We start from the raw sequence: 22,144 nt of genomic DNA, 5'->3' as shown, positions 1-22,144 counted from the left end.
AAATATCTGTCTGAAACGGTCCCTGGCTAAACTCCACCCATGGGTTGGCCAGCCTTGCCTTGACCAATAGCCTTGACAAGGCAGACTTGACCAATAGTCTTAGAGTATCCAGTGAGGCCAGGGGCCGGCGGCTGGCTAGGGATGAAGAATAAAAGGAAGCACCCTCCAGCAGTTCCACACACTCGCTTCTGGAACGTCTGAGGTTATCAATAAGCTCCTAGTCCAGACGCCATGGGTCATTTCACAGAGGAGGACAAGGCTACTATCACAAGCCTGTGGGGCAAGGTGAATGTGGAAGATGCTGGAGGAGAAACCCTGGGAAGGTAGGCTCTGGTGACCAGGACAAGGGAGGGAAGGAAGGACCCTGTGCCTGGCAAAAGTCCAGGTCACTTCTCAGGATTTGTGGCACCTTCTGACTGTCAAACTGTTCTTGTCAATCTTACAGGCTCCTGGTTGTCTACCCATGGACCCAGAGGTTCTTTGACAGCTTTGGCAACCTGTCCTCTGCCTCTGCCATCATGGGCAACCCCAAGGTCAAGGCACATGGCAAGAAGGTGCTGACTTCCTTGGGAGATGCCATAAAGCACCTGGATGATCTCAAGGGCACCTTTGCCCAGCTGAGTGAACTGCACTGTGACAAGCTGCATGTGGATCCTGAGAACTTCAAGGTGAGTCCAGGAGATGTTTCAGCCCTGTTGCCTTTAGTCTGGAGGCAACTTAGACAACTGAGTATTGATCTGAGCACAGCTGAATCTACCCGCAGGGTGTGAGCTGTTTGAAGATACTGGGGTTGGGAGTGAAGAAACTGCAGAGGACTAACTGGGCTGAGACCCAGTGGTAATGTTTTAGGGCCTAAGGAGTGCCTCTAAAAATCTAGATGGACAACTTTGACTTTGAGAAAAGAGATGTGGAAATGAGGCAAATGACTTTTCTTTATTAGATTCCGGTAGAAAGAACTTTAATCTTTCCCCTATTTTTGTTATTCGTTTTAAAACATCTATCTGGAGGCAGGACAAGTATGGTCATTAAAAAGATGCAAGCAGAAGGCATATATTGGCTCAGTCAAAGTGGGGAACTTTGGTGGCCAAACATACATTGCTAAGGCTATTCCTATGTCATCTGGACACATATAAAATGCTGCTAATGCTTCATTACAAACTTATATCCTTTAATTCCAGATGGGGGCAAAGTATGTCCAGGGGTGAGGAACAATTGGAACATTTGGGCTGGAGTAGATTTTGAAAGTCAGCTGTGTGTGTGTGTGTGTGTGTGTGTGTGTGTGTGTGTGTGTGTGTCAGCGTGTGTTTCTTTTAACGTCTTCAGTCTACAACATACAGGGTTCATGGTGGCAAGAAGATAGCAAGATTTAAATTATGGCCAGTGACTAGTGCTGCAAGAAGAACAACTACCTGCATTTAATGGGAAGGCAAAATCTCAGGCTTTGAGGGAAGTTAACATAGGCTTGATTCTGGGTGGAAGCTGGGTGTGTAGTTATCTGGAGGCCAGGCTGGAGCTCTCAGCTCACTATGGGTTCATCTTTATTGTCTCCTTTCATCTCAACAGCTCCTGGGAAATGTGCTGGTGACCGTTTTGGCAATCCATTTTGGCAAAGAATTCACCCCTGAGGTGCAGGCTTCCTGGCAGAAGATGGTGACTGGAGTGGCCAGTGCCCTGTCCTCCAGATACCACTGAGCTCACTGCCCATGATGCAGAGCTTTCAAGGATAGGCTTTATTCTGCAAGCAATCAAATAATAAATCTATTCTGCTAAGAGATCACACATGGTTGTCTTCAGTTCTTTTTTTATGTCCTTTTAAATATATGAGCCACAAAGGGTTTTATGTTGAGGGATGTGTGTATGTGTATTTATACATGGCTATGTGTGTTTGTGTCATGTGCATACTCCACACTTTTTTGTTTACGTTAGATGTGGGTTTTGATGAGCAAATAAAAGAACTAGGCAATAAAGAAACTTGTACATGGGAGTTCTGCAAGTGGGAGTAAAAGGTGCAGGAGAAATCTGGTTGGAAGAAAGACCTCTATAGGACAGGACTCCTCAGAAACAGATGGTTTGGAAGAGATGGGGAAAGGTTCAGTGAAGGGGGCTGAACCCCCTTCACTGGATTGCAGCACAGCAGCGAGGAAGGGGCTCAACGAAGAAAAAGTGTTCCAAGCTTTAGGAAGTCAAGGTTTAGGCAGGGATAGCCATTCTATTTTATTAGGGGCAATACTATTTCCAATGGCATCTGGCTTTTCTCAGCCCTTGTGAGGCTCTACGGGGAGGTTGAGGTGTTAGAGATCAGAGCAGGAAACAGGTTTTTCTTTCCACGGTAACTACAATGAAGTGATCCTTACTTTACTAAGGAACTTTTCATTTTAAGTGTTGATGCATGCCTAAAGAGGTGAAATTAATCCCATGCCCTTAAGTGTACAGACTGGTCACAGCATTTCAAGGAGGAGACCTCATTGTAAGCTTCTAGGGAGGTGGGGACTTAGGTGAAGGAAATGAGCCAGCAGAGGCTCACAAGTCAGCATCAGCGTGTCATGTCTGAGCAGCAGAACAGCACGGTCAGATGAAAATATAGTGTGAAGAATTTGTATAACATTAATTGAGAAGGCAGATTCACTGGAGTTCTTATATAATTGAAAGTTAATGCATGTTTATAAGCAAGAGTTTAGTTTAATGTGATAGTGTTATGAACTTAACGCTTGTGTCTCCAGAAAATTCACATGCTGAATCCCCAGCTCCCAGTTGGCTCCATTGGTGGCGGAGGCTTTGGAAAAGTAATCAGGTTTAGAGGAGCTCATGAGAACAGATCCCCATCATAGAATTATTTTCCTCATCAGAAGCAGAGAGATTAGCCATTTCTCTTCCTTCTGGTGAGGACACAGTGGGAAGTCAGCCACCTGCAACCCAGGAAGAGAGCCCTGACCAGGAACCAGCAGAAATGTGAGAAAAAATTCTGTTGTTGAAGTCACCCAGTCTATGCTATTTTGTTATAGCACCTTGCACTAAGTAAGGCAGATGAAGAAAGAGAAAAAAGTAAGCTTCGGTGTTCAGTGGATTAGAAACCATGTTTATCTCAGGTTTACAAATCTCCACTTGTCCTCTGTGTTTCAGAATAAAATACCAACTCTACTACTCTCATCTGTAAGACGCAAATAGTAAGCCTGAGCCCTTCTGTCTAACTTTGATTTCTATTTTTTCTTCAACGTACTTTAGGCTTGTAATGTGTTTATATACAGTGAAATGTCAAGCTCTTTCTTTATATTTCTTTCTTTCTTTTTTTTCCTCAGCCTCAGAGTTTTCCACATGCCCTTCCTACTTTCAGGAACTTCTTTCTCCAAACGTCTTCTGCCTGGCTCCATCAAATCATAAAGGACCCACTTCAAATGCCATCACTCACTACCATTTCACAATTCGCACTTTCTTTCTTTGTCCTTTCATTTTTAGTAAAACAAGTTTATAAAAAATTAAAGGAATAAATGAATGGCTACTTCATAGGCAGAGTAGACCCAAGGGCTGCTGGTTGCCGAATTTATTGTTATTTTTCAATAGTATGCTAAACAAGGGGTAGATTATTTATGCTGCCCATTTTTAGACCATAAAAGATAACTTCCTGATGTTGCCATGGCATTTTTTTCCTTTTAATTTTATTTCATTTCATTTTAATTTCCAAGGTACATGTGCAGGATGTGCAGGCTTGTTACATGGGTAAGTGTGTATCTTTCTGGCCTTTTAGCCATCTTTATCAATGAGCAGATATAAGCTTTACACAGGATCATGAAGGATGAAAGAATTTCACCAATATTATTATAATTTCAATCAACCTGATAGCTTAGGGGATAAACTAATTTGAAGATACAGCTTGCCTCCGATAAGCCAGAATTCCAGAGCTTCTGGCATTATAATCTAGCAAGGTTAGAGATCATGGATCACTTTCAGAGAAAAACGAAAACAAACTAACCAAAAGCAAAACAGAACCAAAAAACCAGCATAAATACTTCCTACCCTGTTAATGGTCCAATATGTCAGAAACAGCACTGTGTTAGAAATAAAGCTGTCTAAAGTACACTAATATTCGAGTTATCATAGTGTGTGGACTATTAGTCAATAAAAACAACCCTTGCCTCTTTAGAGTTGTTTTCCATGCACATGCACGTCTTATGTCTTAGAGTAAGATTCCCTGAGAAGTGAACCTAGCATTTATAAAAGATAATTAATTCTAATCCACAGTACCTGCCAAAGAACATTCTACCATCATCTTTACTGAGCATAGAAGAGCTACGCCAAAACCCTGGGTCATCAGCCAGCACACACACTTATCCAGTGGTAAATACACATCATCTGGTGTATACATACATACCTGAATATGGAATCAAATATTTTTCTAAGATGAAACAGTCACGATTTATTTCAAATAGGTACGGATAAGTAGATATTGAGGTAAGCATTAGGTCTTATATTACATAACACTAATCTATTACTGCGCTGAAACTGTGGCTTTATAGAAATTGTTTTCACTGCACTATTGAGAAATTAAGAGATAATGGCAAAAGTCACAAAGAGTATATTCAAAAAGAAGTATAGCACTTTTTCCTTAGAAACCACTGCTAACTGAAAGAGACTAAGATTTGTCCCGTCAAAAATCCTGGACCTATGCCTAAAACACATTTCACAATCCCTGAACTTTGCAAAAATTGGTACATGCTTTAGCTTTAAACTACAGGCCTCACTGGAGCTAGAGACAAGAAGGTAAAAAAAGGCTGACAAAAGAAGTCCTGGTATCTTCTATGATGGGAGAAGGAAACTAGCTAAAGGGAAGAATAAATTAGAGAAAAACTGGAATGACTGAATCGGAACAAGGCAAAGGCTATAAAAAAAATTAAGCAGCAGTATCTTCTTGGGGGCCCCTTCCCCACACTATCTCAATGCAAATATCTGTCTGAAACGGTCCCTGGCTAAACTCCACCCATGGGTTGGCCAGCCTTGCCTTGACCAATAGCCTTGACAAGGCAGACTTGACCAATAGTCTTAGAGTATCCAGTGAGGCCAGGGGCCGGCGGCTGGCTAGGGATGAAGAATAAAAGGAAGCACCCTCCAGCAGTTCCACACACTCGCTTCTGGAACGTCTGAGGTTATCAATAAGCTCCTAGTCCAGACGCCATGGGTCATTTCACAGAGGAGGACAAGGCTACTATCACAAGCCTGTGGGGCAAGGTGAATGTGGAAGATGCTGGAGGAGAAACCCTGGGAAGGTAGGCTCTGGTGACCAGGACAAGGGAGGGAAGGAAGGACCCTGTGCCTGGCAAAAGTCCAGGTCACTTCTCAGGATTTGTGGCACCTTCTGACTGTCAAACTGTTCTTGTCAATCTTACAGGCTCCTGGTTGTCTACCCATGGACCCAGAGGTTCTTTGACAGCTTTGGCAACCTGTCCTCTGCCTCTGCCATCATGGGCAACCCCAAGGTCAAGGCACATGGCAAGAAGGTGCTGACTTCCTTGGGAGATGCCATAAAGCACCTGGATGACCTCAAGGGCACCTTTGCCCAGCTGAGTGAACTGCACTGTGACAAGCTGCATGTGGATCCTGAGAACTTCAGGGTGAGTCCAGGAGTTTCAGCCCTGTTGCCTTTAGTCTGGAGGCAACTTAGACAACTGAGTATTAATCTGAGCACAGCTGAATCTACCCACAGGGTGTGAACTATTTGAAGATATTGGGGTTGGGAGTGAAGGAACTGCAGAGGACTAACTGGGCTGAGACCCAGTGGTAATGTTTTAGGGCCTAAGGAGTGCCTCTAAAAATCTAGATGGACAATTTTGACTTTGAGAATAGAGAGGTGGAAATGAGGAAAATGACTTTTCTTTATTAGATTCCAGTAGAAAGAACTTTCATCTTTCCCTCATTTTTGTTGTTTTAAAACATCTATCTGGAGGCAGGACAAGTATGGTCATTAAAAAGATGCAGGCAGAAGGCATATATTGGCTCAGTCAAAGTGGGGAACTTTGGTGGCCAAACATATATTGCTAAGGCTATTCCTATGTCATCTGGACACATATAAAATGCTGCTAATGCTTCATTACAAACTTATATCCTTTAATTCCAGATGGGGGCAAAGTATGTCCAGGGGTGAGGAACAATTGGAACATTTGGGCTGGAGTAGATTTTGAAAGTCAGCTGTGAGTTTGTGTGTGTGTGTGTGTGTGTGTGTGTGTGCGTGTCAGCGTGTGTTTCTTTTAACGTCTTCAGCCTACAACATACAGGGTTCATGGTGGCAAGAAGATAGCAAGATTTAAATTATGGCCAGTGACTAGTGCTGCAAGGGGAACAACTACCTGCATTTAATGGGAAGGCAAAATCTCAGGCTTTGAGGGAAGTTAACATAGGCTTGATTCTGGGTGGAAGCTGGGTGTGTAGTTATCTGGAGGCCAGGCTGGAGCTCTCAGCTCACTATGGGTTCATCTTTATTGTCTCCTTTCATCTCAACAGCTCCTGGGAAATGTGCTGGTGACCGTTTTGGCAATCCATTTCGGCAAAGAATTCACCCCTGAGGTGCAGGCTTCCTGGCAGAAGATGGTGACTGCAGTGGCCAGTGCCCTGTCCTCCAGATACCACTGAGCCTCTTGCCCATGATTCAGAGCTTTCAAGGATAGGCTTTATTCTGCAAGCAATACAAATAATAAATCTATTCTGCTGAGAGATCACACATGATTTTCTTCAGCTCTTTTTTTTACATCTTTTTAAATACATGAGCCACAAAGGGTTTATATTGAGGGAAGTGTGTATGTGTATTTCTGCATGCCTGTTTGTGTTTGTGGTGTGTGCATGCTCCTCATTTATTTTTATATGAGATGTGCCTTTTGATGAGCAAATAAAAGCAGTAAAGACACTTGTACACGGGAGTTCTGCAAGTGGGAGTAAATGGTGTAGGAGAAATCCGGTGGGAAGAAAGACCTCTATAGGACAGGACTTCTCAGAAACAGATGTTTTGGAAGAGATGGGAAAAGGTTCAGTGAAGACCTGGGGGCTGGATTGATTGCAGCTGAGTAGCAAGGATGGTTCTTAATGAAGGGAAAGTGTTCCAAGCTTTAGGAATTCAAGGTTTAGTCAGGTGTAGCAATTCTATTTTATTAGGAGGAATACTATTTCTAATGGCACTTAGCTTTTCACAGCCCTTGTGGATGCCTAAGAAAGTGAAATTAATCCCATGCCCTCAAGTGTGCAGATTGGTCACAGCATTTCAAGGGAGAGACCGCATTGTAAGCCTCTGGGGGAGGTGGGGACTTAGGTGTAAGAAATGAATCAGCAGAGGCTCACAAGTCAGCATGAGCATGTTGTGTCTGAGCAACAGACCAGCACTGTGAGATCAAAATGTAGTGGGAAGAATTTGTACAACATTAATTGGAAGGCTTACTTAATGGAATTTTTGTATAGTTGGATGTTAGTGCATCTCTATAAGTAAGAGTTTAATATGATGGTGTTACGGACCTAATGTTTGTGTCTCCTCAAAATTCACATGCTGAATCCCCAACTCCCAACTGACCTTATCTGTGGGGGAGGCTTTTGAAAAGTAATTAGGTTTAGATGAGCTCATAAGAGCAGATCCCCATCATAAAATTATTTTCCTTATCAGAAGCAGAGAGACAAGCCATTTCTCTTTCCTCCCGGTGAGGACACAGTGAGAAGTCCGCCATCTGCAATCCAGGGAGAGAACCCTGACCACGAGTCAGCCTTCAGAAATGTGAGAAAAAACTCTGTTGTTGAAGCCACCCAGTCTTTGGTATTTTGTTATAGCACCTTGCACCGAGTAAGGCAGATGAAGGAGAAAAAAAATAAGCTTGGGTTTTGAGTGGACTACAGACCATGTTTATCTCAGGTTTGCAAAGCTCCCCTCGTCCCCTATGTTTCAGTATAAAATACCTACTCTACTACTCTCATCTATAAGACCCAAGTAATAAGCCTGCGCCCTTCTCTCTAACTTTGATTTCTCCTATTTTTACTTCAACATGCTTTACTCTAGCCTTGTAATGTCTTTACATACAGTGAAATGTAAAGTTCTTTATTCTTTTTTTCTTTCTTTCTTTTTTCTCCTCAGCCTCAGAATTTGGCACATGCCCTTCCTTCTTTCAGGAACTTCTCCAACATCTCTGCCTGGCTCCATCGTATCATAAAGGTCCTACTTCAAATGCAGTCACTACCGTTTCAGAATATGCACTTTCTTTCTTTTTTGTTTTTTGTTTTTTTTAAGTCAAAGCAAATTTCTTAAGAGAGTAAAGAAATAAACGAATGACTACTGCATAGGCAGAGCAGCCCCGAGGGCCGCTGGTTGTTCCTTTTATGGTTATTTCTTGATGATATGTTAAACAAGTTTTGGATTATTTACGCCTTCTCTTTTTAGGCCATATAGGGTAACTTCCCGACATTGCCATGGCATTTGTTTTTTCTTTTAATTTAATTTACTGTTACCTTAAATTCAGGGGTACACGTACAGGATATGCAGGTTTGTTTTATAGGTAAAAGTGTGCCATGGTTTTAATGGGTTTTTTTTTTTCTTGTAAACTTGTTTAAGTTTCTTGTTTACTCTGGATATTAGACCTTTGTCAGAAGAATAGATTGGAAAATTTTTTTCCCATTCTGTAGATTGTCTTTCGCTCTGATGGTAGTTTCTTTTGCTGTGCAGGAGCTCTTTAGTTTAATTAGATTCCATTTGTCAATTTTTGCTTTTGCTGCAATTGCTTTTCATGTTTCCATCATGAAATCTGTGCCCGTGCTTATATCATGAATAGTATTGCCTTGATTTTTTTCTAGGCTTTTTATAGTTTGGGGTTTTTCATCTAAGTCTCTAATCCATCTGGAGTTAATTTTTGGATAAGGTATAAGGAAGGAGTCCAGTTTCATTTTTCAGCATATGGCTAGCCAGTTCTCCCCCATCATTTATTAAATTGAAAATCCTTTCCCCATTGCTTGCTTTTGTCAGGTTTCTAAAAGACCAGATGGTTGTAGATACAATATGCAGTTTCTTCAAGTCATATAATACCATCTGAAATCTCTTGTTCATTCATTTGTTTTAGTATGTATGCTGGTCTCCTCTGCTCACTATAGTGAGGGCACCATTAGCCAGAGAATCTGTCTGTCTAGTTCATGTAAGATTCTCAGAATTAAGAAAAATGGATGGCATATGAATGAAACTTCATGGAGGACATATGGAATCTAATATGTATTTGTTGAATTAATGCATAAGATGCAACAGGGAGAAGTTGAAAACTGCAATGATAACCTGGTATTGATGATATAAGAGTCTATAGATCACAGTAGAAGCAATAATCATGGAAAACAATTGGAAATGGGGAACAGCCACAAACAAGAAAGAATCAATACTTCCAGGAAAGTGACTGCAGGTCACTTTTCCTGGAGTGGGTGAGAGAAAAGTGGAAGTTAGCAGTAACTGCTGAATTCCTGGTTGGCTGATGGAAAGATGGGGCAGCTGTTCACTGGTACGCAGGGTTTTAGATGTATGTACCTAAGGATATGAGGTATGGCAATGAACAGAAATTCTTTTGGGAATGAGTTTTAGGGCCATTAAAGGACATGACCTGAAGTTTGCTCTCAGGCCAGTCCCCAGAACTCAATATAAATGTGTTTCCTGCATATAGTCAAAGTTGCCACTTCTTTTTCTTCATATCATCGATCTCTGCTCTTAAAGATAATCTTGGTTTTGCCTCAAACTGTTTGTCACTACAAACTTTCCCCATATTCCTAAGTAAAACAGATAACTGCCTCTCAACTATATCAAGTAGACTAAAATATTGTGTCTCTAATATCAGAGATTCAGCTTTAATATATTGGGTTTAACTCTTTGAAATTTAGAGTCTCCTTGAAATACACATGGGGGTGATTTCCTAAACTTTATTTCTTGTAAGGATTTATCTCAGGGGTAACACACAAACCAGCGTCCTGAACCTCTAAGTATGAGGACAGTAAGCCTTAAGAATATAAAATAAACTGTTCTTCTCTCTGCCGGTGGAAGTGTGCCCTGTCTATTCCTGAAATTGCTTGTTTGAGACGCGTGAGACGTGCAGCACATGAGACACGTGCAGCCGCCTGTGGAATATTGTCAGTGAAGAATGTCTCTGCCTGATTAGATATAAAGACAAGTTAAACACAGCATTAGACTATAGATCAAGCCTGTGCCAGACACAAATGACCTAATGCCCAGCACGGGCCATGGAATCTCCTATCCTCTTGCTTGAACAGAGCAGCACACTTCTCCCCCAACACTATTAGATGTTCTGGCATAATTTTGTAGATATGTAGGATTTGACATGGACTATTGTTCAACGATTCAGAGGAAATCTCTTTTGTTCAGATAAGTACACTGACTACTAAATGGATTAAAAAACACAGTAATAAAACCCAGTTTTCCCCTTACTTCCCTAGTTTGTTTCTTATTCTGCTTTCTTCCAAATTGATGCTGGATAGAGGTGTTTATTTCTATTCTAAAAAGTGATGAAATTGGCCGGGCGCGGTGGCTCACACCTGTAATCCCAGCACTTTGGGAGGCTGAGGTGGGCGGATCACGAGGTCAGGAGATCAAGACCATCCTGGCTAACATGGTGAAACACCATCTCTACTAAAAATACAAAAAATTAGCCAGAGACGGTGGCGGGTGCCTGTAGTCCCAGCTACTCGGGAGGCTGAGGCAGGAGAATGGCGTGAACCTGGAAGGCAGAGCTTGCAGTGAGCAGAGATCGCGCCACTGTACACTCCAGCCTGGGTGACAAAGCGAGACTCCATCTCAAAAAAAAAAAAAAAGAAAGAAAGAAAGAAAAAAAAGTGATGAAATTGTGTATTCATTGTAGTCTCAAGAGAATTGAAAACCAAGAAAGGCTGTGGCTTCTTCCACATAAAGCCTGGATGAATAACAGGATAACACGTTGTTACACTGTCACAACTCCTGATCGAGGAATTGATGGCTAAGATATTCGTAATTCTTATCCTTTTCAGTTGTAACTTATTCCTATTTGTCAGCATTCAGGTTATTAGCGGCCGCTGGCGAAGTCCTTGAGAAATAAACTGCACACTGGATCGTGGGGGTAGTGTAGGAAAATGGAGGGGAAGGAAGTAAAGTTTCAAATTAAGCCTGAACAGCAAAGTTCCCCTGAGAAGGCCACCTGGATTCTATCAGAAACTCGAATGTCCATCTTGCAAAACTTCCTTGCCCAAACCCCACCCCTGGAGTCACAACCCACCCTTGACCAACAGATTCATTTCACTGAGAGAGGCAAAGGGCTGGTCAATAGATTCATTTCACTGGGAGAGACAAAGGGCTGGGGGCCAGAGAGGAGAAGTAAACAGCCACACATGAAGCAGCGATGCAGGCATGCTTCTGGCTCATCTGTGATCACCAGGAAACTCCCAGATCTGACACTGTAGTGCATTTCACTGCTGACAAGAAGGCTGCTGCCACCAGCCTGTGAAGCAAGGTTAAGGTGAGAAGGCTGGAGGTGAGATTCTGGGCAGGTAGGTACTGGAAGCCGGGGCAAGGTGCAGAAAGGCAGAAAGTGTTTCTGAAAGAGGGATTAGCCCGTTGTCTTACATAGTCTGACTTTGCACCTGCTCTGTGATTATGACTATCCCACAGTCTCCTGGTTGTCTACCCATGGACCTAGAGGTACTTTGAAAGTTTTGGATATCTGGGCTCTGACTGTGCAATAATGGGCAACCCCAAAGTCAAGGCACATGGCAAGAAGGTGCTGATCTCCTTTGGAAAAGCTGTTATGCTCACGGATGACCTCAAAGGCACCTTTGCTACACTGAGTGACCGGCACTGTAACAAGCTGCATGTGGACCCTGAGAACTTCCTGGTGAGTACTAAGTACACTCACGCTTTCTTCTTTACCCTTAGATATTTGCACTATGGGTACTTTTGAAAGCAGAGGTGGCTTTCTCTTGTGTTATGAGTCAGCTATGGGATATGATATTTCAGCAGTGGGATTTTGAGAGTTATGTTGCTGTAAATAACATAACTAAAATTTGGTAGAGCAAGGACTATGAATAATGGAAGGCCACTTACCATTTGATAGCTCTGAAAAACACATCTTATAAAAAATTCTGGCCAAAATCAAACTGAGTGTTTTTGGATGAGGGAACAGAAGTTGAGATAGAGAAAATAACATCTTTCCTTTGGTCAGCGAAATTTTCTATAAAAATTAATAGTCACTTTTCTGCATAGTCTTGGAGGTTAAAAAAAGATCAACTGAGCAAAGTAGTGGGAAGCTGTTAAAAAGAGGATTGTTTCCCTCCGAATGATGATGGTATACTTTCGTACGCATGGTACAGGATTCTTTGTTATGAGTGTTTGGGAAAATTGTATGTATGTATGTATGTGATGACTGGGGACTTATCCTATCCATTACTGTTCCTTGAAGTACTATTATCCTACTTTTTAAAAGGACGAAGTCTCTAAAAAAAAATGAAACAATCACAATATGCTGGGGTAGTGAGTTGGCATAGCAAGTAAGAGAAGGATAGGACACAATGGGAGGGGCAGGGCTGCCAGTCATATTGAAGCTAATATCTAGCCCATAATGGTGAGAGTTGCTCAAACTCTGGTCAAAAAGGATGTAAGTGTTATATCTATTTACTGCAAGTCCAGCTTGAGGCCTTCTATTCACTATGTACCATTTTCTTTTTTATCTTCACTCCCTCCCCAGCTCTTAGGCAACGTGATATTGATTGTTTTGGCAACCCACTTCAGCGAGGAGTTTACCCTACACATACAGGCTTCTTGGCAGTAACTAACAAATGCTGTGGTTAATGCTGTAGCCCACAAGACCACTGAGTTCCCTGTCCACTATGTTTGTACCTATGGTCCACTATGTTTTTACCTATGTCCCGAAATCTCATCTCCTTTAGATGGGGGAGGTTGGGGAGAAGAGCAGTATCCTGCCTGCTGATTCAGTTCCTGCATGATAAAAATAAAATAAAGAAATATGCTCTCTAAGAAATATCATTGTATTCTTTTTCTGTCTTTATATTTTACCCTGATTCAGCCAAAAGGACGCACCATTTCTGATGGAAATGAGAATGTTGGAGAATGGGAGTTTAAGGACAGAGAAGATACTTTCTCGCAATCCTGCAAGAAAAGAGAGAACTTATGGGTGGATTTAGTGGGGTAGTTACTCCTAGGAAGGGGAAATCGTCTCTAGAATAAGACAATGTCTTTACAGAAAGGGAGGTCAATGGAGGTACTCTTTGGAGATGTAAGAGGATTGTTGGTAGTGTGTAGAGGTATGTTAGGACTCAAATTAGAAGCTCTGTATAGGCTATTATTTGTATGAACTCAGGATATAGCTCATTTGGTGACTGCAGTTCACTTCTACTTATTTTAAACAACATATTTTTTATGATTTATAATGAAGTGGGGATGGGGCTTCCTAGAGACCAATCAAGGGCCAAACCTTGAACTTTCTCTTAACGTCTTCAATGGTATTAATAGAGAATTATCTCTAAGGCATGTGAACTGGCTGTCTTGGTTTTCATCTGTACTTCATCTGCTACCTCTGTGACCTGAAACATATTTATAATTCCATTAAGCTGTACATATGATAGATTTATCATATTTATTTTCCTTAAAGGATTTTTGTAAGAACAAATTGAATTGATACCTGTAAAGTCTTTATCACACTACCCGATAAATAATAAATCTCTTTGTTCAGCTCACTGTTTCTATAAATATGTACAAGTTTTATTGTTTTTAGTGGTAGTGATTTTATTCTCTTTCTATATATATATACACATATGTGTGCATTCATAAATATACAATTTTTATGAATAAAAAATTATTAGCAATCAATATTGAAAACCACTGATTTTTGTTTATGGGAGCAAACAGCAGATTAAAAGGCTGAGATTTAGGAAACAGCACGTTAAGTCAAGTTGATAGAGGAGAATATGGACATTTAAAAGAGGCAGGATGATATAAAATTAGGGAAACTGGATGCAGAGACCAGATGAAGTAAGAAAAATAGCTATTGTTTTGAGCAAAAATCACTGAAGTTTCTTGCATATGAGAGTGACATAATAAATAGGGAAATGTAGAAAATTGATTCACATGTATATATATATATAGAACTGATTAGACAAAGTCTAACTTGGGTATAGTCAGAGGAGCTTGCTGTAATTATATTGAGGTGATGGATAAAGAACTGAAGTTGATGGAAACAAGTTAAGAAAAAAATCAAGTAAGAGACCATTGTGGCAGTGATTGCACAGAACTGGAAAACATTGTGAAACAGAGAGTCAGAGATGACAGCTAAAATCCTTGCCTGTGAATGAAAAGAAGGAAATTTATTGACAGAACAGCAAATGCCTTCAAGCCCCCTGTTTGGATCTGGCAATGAACGTAACCATTCTGTGGCAATCACTTCAAACTCCTGTACCCAAGACCCTTAGGAAGTATGTAGAACCCTCAAACCTAAAACCTCAAAGAAAGAGGTTTTAGAAGATATAATATCCTTTCTTCTCCAGTTTCATTAATCCCCAAGCCTCTTTCTCAAAGTATTTCCTCTATGTGTCCACCCCAAAGAGCTCACCTCACCATATCTCTTGAGTGGGAGCACATAGATAGGCGGTGCTACCATCTAACAGCTGCTGAAATTCCTTTGTCATAATTTTGAGTCCCCACTAATAACCCTCAAAGCAGAATAAATAACAGTTGCTCATGTACAATAATCACTCAACTGCTGTCTTGTAGCATACATTAATTAAGCACATTCTTTGAATAATTACTGTGTCCAAACAATCACACTTTAAAATCTCACACTTGTGCTATCCCTTGCCCTTCTGAATGTCACTCTGTATTTTAAATGAAGAGACGAGGGTTGAATTTCCTGTGTTACTTATTGTTCATTGCTCGATGAGGAGTTTTCACATTCACCTTTACTGGAAAACACATAAGTACACATCTTACAGGAAAAATATACCAAACTGACATGTAGCATGAATGCTTGTGCATGTAGTCATATAAAATCTTGTAGCAATGTAAACATTCTCTGATATACACATACAGATGTGTCTATATGTCCACACAATTTCTTATGCTCCATGAACAAACATTCCATGCACACATAAGAACACACACTGTTACAGATGCATACTTGAGTGCATTGACAAAATTACCCCAGTCAATCTACTGAATTTGGATTTCTGCATTTGACTCTGTTAGCTTTGTGCATGCTGTTCATTTACTCTGGGTGATGTCTTTCCCTCATTTTGCCCTGTCTATCTTGTACTCATACTTTAAATCCTAACTTATATGTTATCTCAACTAAGAAGCTACTTTTTAATTTTAACTGGGCTTAAAGCCCTGTCTATAAACTCTGCTACAATTATGGGCTCTTTCTTATAATATTTAGTGTTTTTCCTACTAATGTACTTAATCTGCTCATTGTATATTCCTACCACTAAATTTTAACCTCTTTTATGGTAGAGACATTGTCTTGTAAACTCTTATTTCCCTAGTATTTGGAGATGAAAAAAAAGATTAAATTATCCAAAATTAGATCTCTCTTTTCTATATTATGAGTATTACACTATCCATAGAGAAGTTTGTTTGAGACCTAAACTGAGGAACCTTTGGTTCTAAAATGACTATGTGATATCTTAGTATTTATAGGTCATGAGGTTCCTTCCTCTGCCTCTATAAGGCTGTTCCCTCAATCTCCCTTGCTATAGTTCGATTAGTCAACAAGTATGTGTCATGCATTTATTCACATCAGAATTTCATACACTAATAAGACATAGTATCAGAAGTCAGTTTATTAGTTATATCAGTTAGGGTCCATCAAGGAAAGGACAAACCATTATCAGTTACTCAACCTAGAATTAAACACAGCTCTTAATAGTTAATTATCCTTGTATTGGAAGAGCTAAAATATCAAATAAAGGACAGTGCAGAAATCTAGATGTTAGTAACATCAGAAAACCTCTTCCGCCATTAGGCCTAGAAGGGCAGAAGGAGAAAATGTTTATACCACCAGAGTCCAGAACCGGAGCTCATAACCAGAGGTCCACTGGGTTCAGTGAGCTAGTGGGGGCTCCTTGGAGAGAGCCAGAACTGTCTAATGGGGGCATCAAAATATCAGCCATAAAAAACCATAAAAAAGACTGTCTGCTGTAGGAGATCTGTTCAGAGAGAGAGAGAGACCAGAAATAATCTTGCTTATGCTTTCCCTCAGCCAGTGTTTACCATTGCAGAATGTACATGCGACTGAAAGGGTGAGGAAACCTGGGAAATGTCAGTTCCTCAAATACAGAGAACACTGAGGGAAGGATGAGAAATAAATGTGAAAGCAGACATGAATGGTAATTGACAGAAGGAAACTAGGATGTGTCCAGTAAATGAATAATTACAGTGTGCAGTGATTATTGCAATGATTAATGTATTGATAAGATAATATGAAAACACAGAATTCAAAGAGCAGTGAACTGAGATTAGAATTGTGGAGAGCACTGGCATTTAAGAATGTCACTTACACTTAGAATGTGTCTCTAGGCATTGTTCTGTGCATATATCATCTCAATATTCATTATCTGAAAATTATGAATTAGGTACAAAGCTCAAATAATTTATTTTTTCAGGTTAGCAAGAACTTTTTTTTTTTTTTTTTTTCTAAGATGGAGTATTGCTATGGTTGCCCAGGCTGGAGTGCAATGGCATGATCCAGGCTCACTGCAACATCAGCCTCCCAGGTTCAAGCGATTCTCCTGCCTCAGCCTCCCAAGTAGCTGGCATTACAGGCGTGCCACCACCATGCCTGGCTAATTTTCTATTTTTAGTAGAGAGGGGGTTTCACCATGTTGGTCAGGCTGATCTCGAACTCCTAACATCAGGTGATCCACCCTCCTCGGCCTCTGAAAGTGCTGGGATCACAGGCGTGAGCCACCACACCCAGCCAAGAATGTGAATTTTGTAGAAGGATATAACCCATATTTCTCTGACACTAGAGTCCTTAGTATACCTCCCATACCATGTGGCTCATCCTCCTTACATACATTTCCCATCTTTCACCCTACCTTTTCCTTTTTGTTTCAGCTTTTCACTGTGTGTCAGAATCTAGAACCTTATCTCCTACCTGCTCTGAAACCAACAGCAAGTTGACTTCCATTGTAACCCACATTGGCATTACACTAATTAAAATCGATACTGAGTTCTAAAATCATCGGGGATTTTGGGGACTATGTCTTACTTCATACTTCCTTGAGATTTCACATTAAATGTTGGTGTTCATTAAAGGTCCTTCATTTAACTTTGTATTCATCACACTCTTGGATTCACAGTCATATCTAAACTCTTAAATATAGCCTGTATAATCCCAATTCCCAAGTCTGATTTCTAACCTCTGACCTCCAACCTCAGTGCCAAACCCATATATCAAACAATGTACTGGGCTTATTTATATAGATGTCCTATAGGCACCTCAGACTCAGCATGGGTATTTCACTTTTTATACTAAAACTGTTTCTCTTCCAGTGTTTTCCATTTTAGTCATTAGATAGCTACTTGCCCATTCACCAAGGTCAGAGATTAAAATCATTTCCCTACCTCTAATCAACAGTTCAATTCTGCTTCAATTTGTCCCTATCTATTAATCACCACTCTTACTGCCCACAGTCAGGTCCTCATTGTTTCCTGAACAAGAGTAGATGCTATTCTTTCCACTTTAAGACCTTATCCTGGCTGGATGCGGTGGCTCAGGCTTGTAAACCCAGCACTTTGGGAGGCCGAGGCAGGCAGATCACTTGAGGTCAGGAGTTCAAGACCAGCCTGACCAACATGGTGAAACCCCATCTCTACTAAAAATACAAAATCAGCCAGGTGTGTGGTGCATGCCTGCAGTCCCAGCTATTCAGGTGGCTGAGGCAGGAGAATTGCTTGAACCCAGGAGGCGGAGGTTGCGGTGAGCCTAGATTGCACCATTGCACTCTAGCTTGGGCAATAGGGATGAAACTCCATCTCAGAAGAGAAAAGAAGAAAAGACCTTATTCTGTTATACAAATCCTCTCAATGCAATCCATATATAATAAACATGTAACCAGATCTCCCAATGTGTAAAATCATTTCAGGTAGAACAGAATTAAAGTGAAAAGCCAAGTCTTTGGAATTGACAGACAAAGATCAAATAACAGTCCTCATGGCCTTAAGAATTTACCTAACATTTTTTTTAGAATCAATTTTCTTACATATGAATTGGAAACATAATTCCTACCTCACAAACACATTCTAAGATTTTAAGGAGATATTGATAAAGTACATCATCTGTCATTTTTAACAGGTAGTGGTAGTGATTTACACAGCACATTATGATCTGTTCTTGTATGTTCTGTTCCATTCTGTATTCTTGACCTGGTTGTATTCTTTCTGAGCTCCAGATCCATATATCTAAGTACATCTTTTTGCATTTTACAAGAGTGCATACAATACAATGTATCCAAGACTGAATTTCTGATTTTATCGTACCACTAAACTCACAAATGTGGCCCTATTCTTGTGTTCACGACTGACATCACCGTCATGGTCCAAGTCTGATAATAGAAATGGCATTGTCACTTTCTTCCCTACTGCAACAGAAGCCCAGCTGTTTGTCTCCCATTTTCTCTACTTCTAAAATACATTTCTTCACTAAGTGAGAATAATCTTTTAAAGACACAAATCAAACCATGCCACCACCTTTCTTGAATTATTCAATATCTTTCCTTGGCTTCCAGGTTACAGAAAAATAATTTGTAACAAAGTTTAAAGGTCATTCATGGCTCCTCTCTACCCTATTTTATAACATTTCACCTTGTGATCAGAATCTCAGGCACATCATCCATCTTTCTATATACAAATAAAATCATATAGTTTGAACTCACCTCTGGTTACTTTTAATCAACCAAATGCTGTAAAATGCATTTGTATCGCTACGTGTTAAGCAGTAGTTGATTCTTTTCATTTCTGTGTAATATTCTATTCTTTGACTATACCGTAATTTATCAATTCTACTGTTGGTAAGCATTTAAGTGGCTACCAGTTTGAGGTTTTTATGATTATTGCTGTCATAAGCATTTCTATACATGTCTTTGGATACACACATGCATGTGTTTCTGAATATCTAAAAATGTAATTGCTAGGTAACAGATTTATCAAGTATCCAGCATTTGTGGATACTATTAAAGGTTTTCCAAAGGGGTTATACTATTGTACACTGTCACCAACAGAGTTTGAGTTTCTATTGATCCATATTACTACCAAAATTTGAACTGTCAGTCTTATCTCTTCTCTTGTCTCTTTCTTCCTCTTTTTTTCCCTTCCCTTCCCCTCTCTCTTCGTTTCTTTTCTCTCCTCTTCTCTTCTTTCCTCTCCTCCCTTCCCTTTCTCTTTCTCTTCCCTATCCCTTCTCCTCTCCTCTCCCCTCCTTTTTTCTCCTCTCCTCTCCATTATTTTTCCTTCTTCTCCTCCATCCCTTCCATCCTCTCTCTTCCCCTCTTCCTTCCTTCCTTTCTCCATTTCTTCCTCCTCTTTCCCTCAATCCTTCCTTTTGGATATGCTCATGGGTGTGTATTTGTCTGCCATTGTGGCATTATTTGAATTCAGAAAAGAGTGAAAAACTACTGGGATCTTCATTCCTGGGTCTAATTCCACATTTTTTTTTAAGAACACATTTGTAAAAATGTTCTGTACTAGCATATTCCCAGGAACTTCATTAAATTTAATCTGGCTGAATATAGTAAATCTACTTTGCACTTCGCATTCTTTCTTTAGTCATACCATAATTTTAAACATTCAAAATATTTGTATATAATATTTGATTTGATCTGTCATTAAAATGTTAACCTTAAAATTCATGTTTCCAGAACCTATTTCAATAACTGGTAAATAAACACTATTCATTTTTGAAATATTCTTTTAATGGATATTTATTTCAATATAATAAAAAATTAGAGTTTTATTATAGGGAGAATTTACCAAAAGAAGGAGGAAGCAAGCAAGTTTAAACTGCAGCAATAGATTTGTCCATTCCAACCTCTCAAAATTCCCTTGGAGACAAAAATCTCTAGAGGCAAAGAAGAACTTTATATTGAGTCAACTTGTTGAAACATCTGCTTTTAGATAAGTTTTCTTAGTATAAAGTGACAGAAACAAATAGGTTAAACTCTAAGATACATTCCACTATATTAGCCTAAAACACTTCTGCAAAAATGAAACTAGGAGGATATTTTTAGAAACAACTGCTGAAAGAGATGCAGTGGGGAGATATGTAGAGGAGAACAGGGTTTCTGAGTCAAGACACACATGACAGAACAGCCAATCTCAGGGCAAGTTAAGGGAACAGTGGAATGAAGGTTCATTTTTCATTCTCACAAACTAATGAAACCCTGCTTATCTTAAACCAACCTGCTCACTGGAGCAGGGAGCACAGGACCAGCATAAAAGGCAGGGCAGAGTCGACTGTTGCTTACACTTTCTTCTGACATAACGGTGTTCACTAGCAACCTCAAACAGACACCATGGTGCATCTGACTCCTGAGGAGAAGACTGCTGTCAATGCCCTGTGGGGCAAAGTGAATGTGGATGCAGTTGGTGGTGAGGCCCTGGGCAGGTTGGTATCAAGGTTATAAGACAGGCTCAAGGAGGCAAATGGAAACTGGGCATGTGTAGACAGAGAAGACTCTTGGGTTTCTGATAGGCACTGACTCTCTCTGTCCCTTGGGCTGTTTTCCTACCCTCAGATTACTGGTGGTCTACCCTTGGACCCAGAGGTTCTTTGAGTCCTTTGGGGATCTGTCCTCTCCTGATGCTGTTATGGGCAACCCTAAGGTGAAGGCTCATGGCAAGAAGGTGCTAGGTGCTTTTAGTGATGGCCTGGCTCACCTGGACAACCTCAAGGGCACTTTTTCTCAGCTGAGTGAGCTGCACTGTGACAAGCTGCACGTGGATCCTGAGAACTTCAGGGTGAGTCCAGGAGATGCTTCACTTTTCTCTTTTTACTTTCTAATCTTACATTTTGGTTCTTTTACCTACCTGCTCTTCTCCCACATTTTTGTCATTTTACTATATTTTATCATTTAATGCTTCTAAAATTTTGTTAATTTTTTATTTAAATATTCTGCATTTTTTCCTTCCTCACAATCTTGCTATTTTAAATTATTTAATATCCTGTCTTTCTCTCCCAACCCCCTCCCTTCATTTTTCCTTCTCTAACAACAACTCAAGTTATGCATACCAGCTCTCACCTGCTAATTCTGCACTTAGAATAATCCTTTTGTCTCTCCACATGGGTATGGGAGAGGCTCCAACTCAAAGACGAGAGGCATAGAATACTGTTTTAGAGGCTATAAATCATTTTACAATAAGGAATAATTGGAATTTTATAAATTCTGTAGTAAATGGAATGGAAAGGAAAGTGAATATTTGACTATGAAAGACTAGACATTTACACTGGAGGTGGGGCAGAAGTCGTTGCTAGGAGACAGCCCATCATCACACTGATTAATCAATGAATTTGTATCTATTAATCTGTTCATAGTAATTTGTATATGCTATATACACATACAAAATTAAAACTAATTTGGAATTAATTTGTATATAGCATTATACAGCATATATAGCATACATGTACATATATAGACTATATGCTAGTTAAGTACATAGAGGATGTGTGTGTATAGATATATGTTATATGTATGCATTCATATATGTACTTATTTATGCTGATGGGAATAACCTGGGGATCAGTTTTGTCTAAGATTTGGGCAGAAAAAAATGGGTGTTGGCTCAGTTTCTCAGAAGCCAGTCTTTATTTCTCTGTTAACCATATGCATGTATCTGCCTACCTCTTCTCCGCAGCTCTTGGGCAATGTGCTGGTGTGTGTGCTGGCCCGCAACTTTGGCAAGGAATTCACCCCACAAGTGCAGGCTGCCTATCAGAAGGTGGTGGCTGGTGTGGCTAATGCCCTGGCTCACAAGTACCATTGAGATCCTGGACTGTTTCCTGATAACCATAAGAAGACCCTATTTCCCTAGATTCTATTTTCTGAACTTGGGAACACAATGCCTACTTCAAGGGTATGGCTTCTGCCTAATAAAGAATGTTCAGCTCAA

The 22,144-nt window shown here is 40.2% G+C and overlaps 3 protein-coding genes and 1 long non-coding RNA gene across 4 annotated transcripts; all 4 read left to right on the top strand.

The window, feature by feature from the left end:
- The first annotated feature begins 231 nt into the window (after nucleotides 1-231).
- On the top strand, nucleotides 232-1,692 carry HBG2 (hemoglobin, gamma G). The gene is given in 3 exon segments (NM_001071779.2): nucleotides 232-323; nucleotides 446-668; nucleotides 1,564-1,692. Coding segments are annotated over 3 exon segments (444 nt in total).
- A 3,474-nt stretch (nucleotides 1,693-5,166) lies between these two features.
- Nucleotides 5,167-6,618, top strand: HBG1 (hemoglobin, gamma G). The gene is given in 3 exon segments (NM_001135831.1): nucleotides 5,167-5,258; nucleotides 5,381-5,603; nucleotides 6,490-6,618. Coding segments are annotated over 3 exon segments (444 nt in total).
- Nucleotides 6,619-11,347: 4,729 nt separating this feature from the next.
- On the top strand, nucleotides 11,348-13,071 carry LOC748584 (uncharacterized). The gene is made up of 3 exons (XR_682948.4): nucleotides 11,348-11,520; nucleotides 11,642-11,864; nucleotides 12,714-13,071. It is a non-coding gene; the product is annotated as an uncharacterized LOC748584 (long non-coding RNA).
- Nucleotides 13,072-20,365: 7,294 nt separating this feature from the next.
- On the top strand, nucleotides 20,366-22,144 carry HBD (hemoglobin subunit delta). Its single transcript, XM_001162045.4, has 3 exons — nucleotides 20,366-20,642; nucleotides 20,773-20,995; nucleotides 21,890-22,144. Exons 1-3 carry the CDS (start codon nucleotides 20,551-20,553, stop codon nucleotides 22,016-22,018), a joined length of 444 nt encoding a protein of 147 aa, XP_001162045.2. The 5' UTR covers nucleotides 20,366-20,550; the 3' UTR covers nucleotides 22,019-22,144.

The sequence above is a fragment of the Pan troglodytes genome, chromosome 9 (genome assembly GCF_028858775.2).
Source record: "Pan troglodytes isolate AG18354 chromosome 9, NHGRI_mPanTro3-v2.0_pri, whole genome shotgun sequence".
Taxonomy (NCBI): Eukaryota; Metazoa; Chordata; class Mammalia; order Primates; family Hominidae; genus Pan; species Pan troglodytes.
Note: the sequence above shows the minus strand (reverse complement) of the source record. Positions and strands in the feature narration are given on the sequence as shown.